Genomic DNA, 10,932 nt, shown 5'->3' with positions numbered 1-10,932 from the left:
ATTCACATTACAGAGTGAGAGGTAAGTATGGAGAACAGGAAATCAGCAGTGAAGATGTGGTTGGGCATGGAGAATGCTGGACAGAAAAGGGATTGGAGAATGCAGGGAATTTCTATCTCTTCCTCCCTTACTGAAGTCAGGAGTGTTGTAATGTAGCAGTGTTGTACAAGCATGAGCTCTGGGTTGGGAAACTGGAGAAAATCTTATTGGGTGCCCCATGTGAAATGGGGATGACAGTTTTTTCCAGTTTGGTGAGCCCTTACCAGCCTTTGGGCCTCAATAAGAGATCCCACCTTGTAAGCTGCTAATACCAGTGATGCTTTTTTTCTGGATGTTACCAAACATACTGCTAGTCCAACTGTCACCACAGGGGTTTCAGCAGAACATTTTGCCCTGAAGAGAGAAGTAGTTATAGCTTCTTCTAAAGAAGCAGTTGTCCTCTCCATTTTGTTGTAACATTTTTAAAATCAAAGCTATTGTTGTAATGATCTTTTGTAAAGTGCCTTGTGATGTCTGCCTGAAATTCCTTAAATAAGTATCAAATTCTGGATGAAGATCAATATGTAGCATTGGGAAAGGCATTCAGACTACCGTATTTTTCGCTCCATAAGACACACTTTTTCCCTCCTAAAAAGTAAGGGGAAATATCTGTGCGTCTTATGGAGCGAATGGTGGTCCCTGGAGCCGAATTGCCCAGGAGCCAAAAGAGGACCATGCTTTTTTATTTTACAAAGAGAAAAGGCGGTGTTGAAAGGACCCCGCACAGCAGCTGATCAGCAAGAGATAGGGAGAGAGATAAGAGTCCCCACCTGCCCAGGCCTTCATTGTTGAATGTGCTGCAGAGGGAGGTTGTTTCCCCAGCGACATGTGACTGGCTGATTAGATTATCTGTCTGGAAACTGTAGAAACGGCTCCCTTTCCTTAAGAAGCTGTAGAAATGTGAGTTGGACCCCATTAAAACGGGGCTTTTCCTCTTTGCTTTTCCTCTTTGCTTTTCCCCCTTTGCAAAAAAGCTGCACAAAAATGAGCTGATTCCCCCCCAAAACAGGGCTTTTCCCTTTGCAAAAAAAGCTGCTAAACTTTGAGCTGATCCTCAAAAAGAACAGGGTTTTTCCGTTTGCAAAAAAGCTGCAAAATTTTGAGCTGATCCTCAAAAAAAGAGCTTTTCCCTTTGCAAAAAAGCTGCACAAAAACAGGGCTTTTAGAGGAGGAAAACCAGAAAAATACTTTATTTTCTTGTTTCCTCCTCTAAAAACGAGGTGCACCCTATGGTCCGGTGCGCCCTATGGCATGAAAAATACGGTAGTTAGAAGCTGTGACCTAGATTGCACAATAACATCAATTCAGGCAATAGCTCTAACTGCTTTATATAAACGGAGAGGTGACTTTATATAAAAGAAGAGATTCCCCCATTTCTTTTATCTCCAAAATGTAGCATTGCACTTAAAAAAAAATTAAAATTCCCAATAGCAGTTTCTGGTGATTTAATGTTTTATTTATTTTTTGTTCTCATACCTTTACAATGAGCCTATTTCAGAATAATTCTCAATGAACCCTAACTGAATCTGATGAGGAACAAAAATATTTCTAGAGTTCTTCCACTTCACTTGCAATTTGTCTAGTACTGGCAATGTGCTGAACTGTCAACCTTTGTTAGGATTTTTAAAAATGATGTCAGATTGCATTAGCACACAAAGCCTTTGCATGGTCTGTGCTTAATGGTATTTCAAAAGAGGAAAGCACACAAGATGTGGTGAAAAACAGTTACTGCCCACAATGCTGTTCATATTTTGTATTATACCATTACATCATCTTCCCTCCACAGTAAAATAGACTACTGTATTATTTCCTCAAGCCCAAGAACAAGTTGGAAACATGTTATCCAAGTATAACATGTTGCTAAATTGAGTTGTACTATGAAAGGAAACAGCAAACAAATTACTGTAGATTGGTTTGTCCTTGTAGCCATAGAAGGTTGATTGGTCTTGAAGTCAGTATTTTCCGTTTAGTTGCTCATTTATCTATCAGCATCTGCTTATAAAGTTCTGCGGCTCCATAAATATTAGTAATAAAAAACTCCTTAGACATAGGAAATATGGAGAAAGGATTGATCTTTCCATTTTTCATTTTCAAAACTGATTACAAAAAGCAAGCCATTGCGAACACAGCAATACTATATAGCAGATTCCAAATTTTAAATATAAACGAACAGAACTGTTGGAGAGATGGCATGAGTTACATACACACAAGTCTTAAAACTGAAAACTCTTAATTTTTCCTTCTGTGTAGGTCATTTAGCATAATTCTGTCAGGGTTTGAACATGAGAACCTAAATCAGAGACCTAGTTATCTTCTCCATGGTAGGTGGGCTTATTGGCCACTGTTAAGTGTTCATGTCAACCACAGTGCGGCCACATATTTCAGCAGGCAACATCTGAGCAACACAAGTGGCTTAATAGCAGAAGTTTCCGACTATTTTTGGTGTGGCAACCCACAAGTCCAAACGTATGGAGAAGGAAACAGCTAAGGAGGTTTGTCTAATTATAAGCAGTATATAAATTGTTCAACATAAATAAATGTAGAAGCCTCTTGCTCTCAGGTCCTGCTTGCAGACTTCCCATTCGGGCATCTGCTTGGCCACTTTATGAACAAGATGTTAGACTAAATGAGCCACTGGCCTGATTCAGCAAGGCTCTTCCTTGGTTCATATATTGTGGTGAATGACCTAGATAGCTCTATCTGAAGAATGTGGGTGTCGTGGGGGATCCAATATGAATAAGTGGCATAAGCTACCACTGTTCGGGATAAAGGTCTTGTCTGCTCTTCTCAGCACACATGAACTTCCATATTATTATTTATATAAACTCTTCCTTTCTCTGTCCAACCAGTAACTGGCTTGGGAATCTGGGCATCTCCTCACTTTCCTGCCTTGCAGTTCCTCCTATGCACCCCTCACCGTGGCCCTGGGATCCCCCTATATCCAAATTCACAGTGTGTGTGTGTGTGTGTTGTGGGAACTCCCCAGATCCAAGAAGATGTCAACCAAGACATGCTTGAAAGAGACAAAAGCTACTCTCCTCCACAGAAAGAGCCATACTAGTCACTCAAAACACCCTGTATGAGCCTGTTGTGGCAAACCATCATTTCGTCTGCAGCCAACCACCAGTTCCCAGTTGTATTTCAATGCTGTCCTGACACATGTTAGTGAACGTTGGAAATGCTCAAGTCCTACACTTTAATGTTTGCTTACAGCAGTCAGTACTAAAAGTCAAAAATTAAAGAATCCAAGAACTCTGGCCACAGTTCTTGGATTCTTTAATTTTTGACTTCTGGGTATTACCAAGAACTCCAATTTCTACAGCAATACATGAGTCAGTACAGCATTATAATACGCCAACAAAACATTTTTAAGAGTTATCATCATACCAGTTAAGGAGTGAAAGCAGTAATTACTTTGGGTTTACTTATAAAGCCTTTTGCACAGGCTTTGCAACCCACAGGTTGGAAAAAGCTTGTTTAATACATTGTTTGAGCAAAGAAATGTGGAACATGTGCTTTATCTCTATTTTTAGCCAGTTACCAGGCTGGAGAAGAGGAAAGAAACAGCCCAATTAAATCAATTTTCCTAGTTGGGTGCAAACAAACCCCTGAACATCTCCCCTGAGAAGACAAATAAAAAAAATTAAATAGATACATCATTAAAACAAACAATAGCGTTCATTCCTTAGGCATCTATAAGGTTTATATGAAAGGTTATAATAAACCTAACACTGCTGCAGAACCACTCCACACAAAATAAAAACAGTGTCGTTCGAGAGGCTACGTTTCTACAAGTTTGCCTCCAGCTTATTATTTTATTTAGAATGAGCGCTGCTAGGAAGCCAGTTTCCCTCTTTCACTAACTCCCCAAGATAAACCTCTCTCTTTATAGCCTCACACCCCGCCCCCTCCCTCACGAGCCTCTCACGAGCAATGACGTCACACAGCGCGCGCAGGTGCCAACGGCCACCCCCGCAAGTGCCCTACATAAAACACCAGAAAAGAAAACGTTTGCTGCCCGCGCGTGCGCCCTCTTCCCTCCAGCAGGGCAAGAGCCAAAACTCCGCATGCGCAGATAAGACCGGAATCCGCAATGCATCTACAGTACTTGGGTTTTTAGAGGCCACACCCCCGTCCAAACTTTTTATAGCAGCGGCGCGTATAAAGACGTTTTGGTGACGTAGGTACTGGCGGCAGTTTGAAACTTGAAGTCGCGCTGCTGTAATTTGTGACAATGACGGCGTTGGCTGCTTTTGCCAAGCTCCCAGCAATCAACTCTGCCACTGTTTTGGTGCGTATTTATGATACTGGGGGAAGGGCGGCAACCGGTAGCGCAAACGGGCAGTTTCTTTTCGTTATTTCCCCGCTTGCTTTTGACCGGGGCCCTGGTTGTTCAGAGAAAATCAATGCGACGCCTTAGGGCTTTTTTTTTTAGTCCGCCTTCCGGCTTCTCTCATTGGTTCCCTTGCTGCTTTCTCGTTGGTTTTCTATGTTGCTTACTTCCATGCTTTGGTTCTCTACCGTCCCTAAACCGGGAGTGCTTCTGTTAGCTCAGCTGCTGAGCTGCTTTGGGTGGAGGGTTCGAGCCGCAGGCCATGTACAGAGTTCATTTCCCCGTCAGCTCTTTCCCCTCTTGAGCTAGGAGGAAGGATGGATGAAATTTGAGCCCCTTGTTTTAATAAGTCAGACACGGAGTTCCTTAGGCTTGGTGATGGGAGCCGCATCTGCTAAAGTTCTCCCATCGAGTGAAATGGTAAAGCTGAACCACTGTTGACTCGGATGACTTAAGACCAGCCTTCTCCAACCTCGTGCCCTTCAGCTGCTTTGTACTGCAACTCCCAGAAAGTCGTTGGTTCAAATCCCCACAACAGGGTGAGCTCCCATTGCTCAGTCCCAGCTCCTGCCAACCTAGCAGTTCGAAAGCACGCCAGTGCAAGCAGATAAATACCGGTAGGTACCACTGTGGTGTGAAGGTAAAAGGCATTTCCTTGCGCTCTGGTTTATGTCACGGTGTTCTGTTGCTCCAGAAGCAGTTTAGTCATGCTGGCCACATGACCCAGAAAGCTATCTGTGGACAAACACCGGCTCCCTTGGCCTGAAAGTGAGATGAGCGGCGCAACCCCATCGTCGCCTTTGACTGGACTTAACCGTCCAGGGGTCCTTTACCTTTACCATACAACTTCCATCATTCCTTGCCAACAAAGCTGCAGCCCAAAACTTCCAGAGGGTGTCACATCCTGGAAGGCAGATTAAGACAGAGAGTTGGGCGTAGGGCAGGGGTTGGCAAGGTTTATCTTGCCTGGGCTGGATTGGTCTCACGGAGATCCTTCCATGGGCTGGATCGCATGTGCGCCTGCGAATTCTGGCATATGTGGAGACACAATTTCCAGTGCTGCAGAAGCGAGTCCCCACACCGTGCTGTGCCAGTAGCTCAGTTCAGAGGTGGCTCCTGGGCTGGTCAAATGACCTCTGCCGGCCGCTTCCAGCCCATGGGCCTTAGGTTGCTGACCCCTGGCATAGGGGCTGGACTTGAAAAATGAGGTGTGGAGGGAGATGGGGATTTTGGGGCAGGTAACTTGTTAATTGATCTGTTATTCATAATCCCTTTTTTCTCAGCTGTTAGCCAAATTTTATTTTTCTTTAACAGTTGGTTGGAACAAATGAAGATTTCCAAGAGCAGCTAGCAGAGACAATGCTTAAGGAAAAAGAAGATTTTAAAATAAATATGTAAGTGGTGAGAGAACTTAAAATTTCTCTCAAATATGGAAACTACCATTTGAAAGATACTAGTGTTTTGTTCTCATTTCTGTTTTGAGGTTACTATGGAACATCATTGTTCTAAGGTAGTGAACTGTTTCCTACTACAAGGTTGTTATGACGATGGAGAACGTGTAATGTTCTAAAACAAGCAGGATCTTACTTACAACCCATTAATGGCCCTTGCAAAACTGAGTTCTTGATTTTATTAATACATGTAGGAGCTCAGTTGGTTAGAGCATGGTGCTGATAACAGCAAGGTTGCAGGTTCAATTCGCATATAGGATGACTGCACATTCCTGCATTACAAGTGGTTGGACTAGATTACCCTCAGGGTTCCTTCCAACTTTACAATTCTGTGTTTCTGTGTCTGTTTTGGGGGGCACAATTCGCTCTGGACTTGGCAGTGGTAAATACTCTTTTCAGTTTGGAGAGCCTAAAGTATATAGCCTTCATTAATATAATAGTGCTGTTGCATTGTTCAGCAGCTTGTAGAGTTAACACAGGCTTCCTCAACCTCGGCCTTCCAGATATTTTCAGACTACAATTCCCATCATCCCTGATCACTGGTCCTGCTAGCTAGGGATCATGGGAGTTGTAGACCAAAAACATCTGGAGGGCCAAGGTTGAGGAAGCCTGAGTTAACATATTCAGACTTTAGAGAGAGCCATTTAAAACTGCAACTGGCTTGATCTCTTATGTTCAGTTAGGTCAGGGGTCCCCAAACGTACCCGGCCTTGGGCCAGTTCCTCCGGTGCCGATCGCACGGAGGGCGGAGCGCGCACCCATATGCGTGCGCACTCACTTTTTTTGGTGCACTTCCAGGTCAACGCGGAACTGCAAATAGCTTGTGCGCATGCACACGGGCCTCCGCAGACATGAAAATGTGCCACAAATGACGTTTTGCGCATGCGCAAAAGCTATTTCCGTTGCCGCACCGACCCGGAGTTGGGCAACAGCACTGCACCCCGCTGGTAAGAGTGGGTGGCGGTTGTTGGGGACCGCACAATTGGCTTGCACGGGCCGCATCCAGCTCACAGGCCTTAGTTTGGAGATGTCTGAGTTAGGTGTTCTACAGTATTAGATTTCTATCTTCCTGCTTGAAGTGGTTTAGTTGAATATACCTGTGTTCATGATATCTGTTTCCCCCTTCCTATACAGCTTATTTAGGTTAAATCTATCTGTTTTGTAGCCTTAACTAAAAATGCACCTTGGTTTCTTTCAGCCACTTGACAAGGTCTCTTCCTTTACCTGCAGAGAGAGATCACATCCGGCCTCGAATTGATCTGATTGTTTTTATGATTAACGTAAAAAGCAAATACAGGTATGTGTAGGAAAGATGGGTATGAAGGAAGTTCTTTTAAAAATGTTAATGTCAGTGTGGTTAGAGTGTTGGGTATGGATGTGGCAAACAAAGATTGGGATGACTTGATAGCCATGAAGCTCACAGATTAGTGTTGCGCAACTTTATCTTTCAGCTTCAACTATCACACTGGGTGCTTTTTTTATTTGTTTTTCTACCAGTTTTAAGGATATTGAATCTTCACTGCTACATGTAGATGCCAACTTTTTCCTTGGAAAAGTGTGCTTTCTGGTCATAGGTGGTATGTATAAAACACATTTCTTGTTCCACGTTTTATTCTTCAAATGTTTTTCACTAATTGTTTAAAGCCTTTAAAGCATCATAGCCACAACTTTATTGTGTAGCAGTTGCATTGTCCCAAATGTAACAGGATTCCACCTGAATTTTGCTGTTGACATTGTTTTCTTCCTCTTCATTCCTCAAAATGGTGCACTCCTGCTTCGTTATTAAGAGATGACTTGAACCATTTTTTTATAATACAAGTTTGATCTTCTGTAGTGGGTCCGATAAGAATCTCCAAATTGTGGTCTACATCCACTAAAAGACTAATGTTACACAATTATACTACAAAGCTTTGGCTTTAATGTTTGAAGGTTTTTAAAAAACAACACAAAATATTTTTGGTATTTCAATGCACACTGAAAATAAATATGCATAAACCACAAGAAAAATACTGTTGTATCAGGGAAAACAGGGCTGAACATATATTTCTTTTTGTTCTCTTTTATAGCATGTGGAATGAATCAAGTCAGTGTTGACGTGGACGCTGTCTTGAAGCTGGCAGATTGTTACTGCAGCCCTGTTCTATTCTGTGAACTGGAAGTAAGAATCCTTGGGGTTTTTGCTGTGTGATTTATTTTTTTACTGTAGTGTGAACCAATACTGCAAATTTGTATCTTATCCGGGCTTGTACACTTCTTGTTCCATTCTCAGCTACTGTGGCCATTGGCACAGGCCATGACTAAAAGGACATGGAGAGAGGTATGGGTCTGGAAAACCTAGAATGATAAACAACAGAGATAAAAAGCTAATTGTCAACATTGCTTGACCAGGGGTCCACACTTCCTTACTCACTGAGCTAAAATTGTGGTCATTGGGTGTTTCTTTTGTCCTAAGTATGTACTGTGTGCAGCACCCCACCAACATTACTGCAAAAAGCATGCCAGCAAGCTTGCTAATTTGTTCTATGGTCCTTGGCAACATAGCAGTCAAACAGCATCTGCCCCCCCTCCAATCCTAGGAGAAGACGGGTGGATCACCGGACAACTGCTAGGATGGTCCCATCCATCTCTTCAGCTCCAATGTTGGGGAAAGGCAGGATGCTGCTTTAATCCAGTTATCCTTTAATTCCTTTCTTTCTTGCTCTCGGTTATGGTTGTGTTAGCAAACCAGGTCTCAAATACAGGCATGTTTGCACTCACCAGTTTTAGGTGGGACATAGCTCATCTCTTCTTGCTTGGTTTAGAACTCCATCTGTTGCAGAACTGGAGTTGGTGCTTGTTTTATTTACCCGGGACATTGTGGAGATACTTTCTGTATTGCAGTCTACATCCTTTTGACTTCTAGCACACTGGGACAACTGCAGGTTAAGTATAAGTGGGGTAGTCCTATCTTTTAAGTTTGGTTTTAGTGACCTTTTAGTTTTTATCAGTTATATAAAGCAAATGCATATTGATGACTGTTTCTGTCTCAGCATCAGCCTTAGCTTCCTTACAACTATTAGATTTTTGTCTGTCCTTCTTCTAGTGTGAGAATATCAGGATTTCCACAGCTCGACAGCTGCTCCGGATGCTGCAAATATGTTCTGGTCATGTGCCAGGAGTTTCTGCACTCTTCTTCAGTTCGTTAATAGGAAGTTACATTGATGACCCCACTATCATGGAATAAAGTTTTCTATTTTTCACTTATCAGTGATTTCTGGGTGAACGAAAAATTTCTGTGCCTCTTTTACAAGGAAATGATGCCACATGTCATTTATAGTTAATAATGATATTTGTGTATGTTTGTGTTTGTGTGTTTCAGAAATAAAGTTTAAATAATAAATAATACTGAATAGAAGACAGGGGCACTAGAAACGGAGATTACGTAGCTTCAAAATAGCCGAATTGGTCCAAGGACTGAGAACCTACCTTTGGGCTTTCTAGATAGGCATCTTTGTTTATCCAATATGTCTGTATGGCCTTGTGGGGGGTGTTTCCAACACTCTGTGTTTGGAAACTAATCAGAGAGTCAAATGGCCAGCAGGTCAACGTTGAAAGGCAGTTAAATGTAAATCTATGTTGTGCTTCCACAACTAATTGATGGGGCAAGGCTTTTAATTCCAGAAATTCAGCTGCAGTTGTAGGTTGGCAACTACAGTTAAGTGGAAGAGTTGCCTCTGAATTCTAACACAAGCATAAAATGGTGCAAGTGTCTCTTACATGCCTGTGCATTTATGCTGGTGTCTAGTAGACTCGTAACAATTATGCTTTGTTGAGTGAAACAGAGCCTTAATGACAATCTGCGCAAAAAGAGGATGGATAGCTTGACCAGCCCTAGAACATTAATGGACTTTTTGGTAAATAGGCACACACAGTCCAGTAAGATTGTAAAACACATCTGTTGTTTGTGCTAGTTAAAAATAGGTCTCCAGAATATAGTACTGACAGCAAAGTAGGTCATATCAGTCTAGTATCAGAGTATGGGTAGACTGAGCATGAAGAGACATGTTAAGTTGAACATTGAGTAGTTGGGAAGAAGCTGCAGATAGCACAGAAGCTCTTTTTAGTATAGTATTCCTGCCCCTTCCCCGATGGGTTAGTTTTCCTACCCAAGTTCTGAGATTAATTATCTCTATTATGGATAGTTTTACAAACATTGCTACTTCAGTGGCAAATGAAGGCTTGCCTTTTTTTTCTTGAGAGCAGGACGGTGTGCAACATATGCTTACATATGTGATGTGTATGAAAGGGTAAACATATTACTATACTACGGTCTTGATTGTGGAAAATATTTGTAGGTTAAATTCATGCAATATAGAAAATAGAGACTACTTTATTTATTACTGCTGCATTTTGATATCACTATACTTGGTTTGGAGAGCAGCTGAAGGGAAACAAGAACTATTTCAAATGTAATTTCATACATGATATACATCTGCACAGGTATAGAGAAAAATGTAAAATGTGTGACAAAGTGGCTCTGAAATGCAAGAGGCTGCCTGTGCTGTTTCCTTGTATGTAGCTAGTGCTTTTTCCTTTGTGATTCCTTGCAGTTGTCAGTGTAACCACAAGATGGTAGCAAGACCTTTGTTAAATACCAATCATGCTCAGAAGCTTTAGGGCTAGGCTAAGCTTCCTGCCACTTATAAAACGACTGTATGTGTTGGGTATCTGATCCAGGAAACAGAATTCCTAAATACAGCATTAAACAGCAGTTCATAAATAAATGTTTAAAGTTACAATTTCCATTTTGCTTTTATTTCACTGCTGGCTTGAATGGGACAAAAGCCATGGCAGCTAATTGGGTTTGGTCAACTATCAGTGCTAATTGGTAATTTGCTGTTATCACACTTATGTCTAAAAGGAAAATCCCATCTACTTCTTATTAAAATGCCAAACGATTCTATCTGATTGATGGAAGCAGTAAGGTATTTGACTTGTTTACCACATCTCTTTAAATGAACCGTTTCTTGTGATGGATGGTAACTTACACAAAGATGAAACAGCTGATGACAGTTTTTTGGCCTGACATGTTCCATATATTTTTCTTTCGGAATTGCAGCAACAAGCTTA

General features: G+C 41.9%; 1 protein-coding gene across 1 annotated transcript; it reads left to right on the top strand.

Annotated features, from left to right (window-relative positions):
- Positions 1–4,227: 4,227 nt before the first annotated feature.
- On the top strand, positions 4,228–10,605 carry CENPM (centromere protein M). Its single transcript, XM_033162652.1, has 6 exons — positions 4,228–4,330; positions 5,687–5,766; positions 7,022–7,120; positions 7,321–7,400; positions 7,890–7,981; positions 8,906–10,605. Exons 1-6 carry the CDS (start codon positions 4,274–4,276, stop codon positions 9,044–9,046), a joined length of 549 nt encoding a protein of 182 aa, XP_033018543.1. The 5' UTR covers positions 4,228–4,273; the 3' UTR covers positions 9,047–10,605.
- The last annotated feature ends 327 nt before the right edge of the window (positions 10,606–10,932 follow it).

Source organism: Lacerta agilis, chromosome 10 (assembly GCF_009819535.1).
Source record: "Lacerta agilis isolate rLacAgi1 chromosome 10, rLacAgi1.pri, whole genome shotgun sequence".
In the NCBI taxonomy this organism is placed as follows: domain Eukaryota; kingdom Metazoa; phylum Chordata; class Lepidosauria; order Squamata; family Lacertidae; genus Lacerta; species Lacerta agilis.
This window is presented reverse-complemented; position numbering and strand designations above follow the sequence as displayed.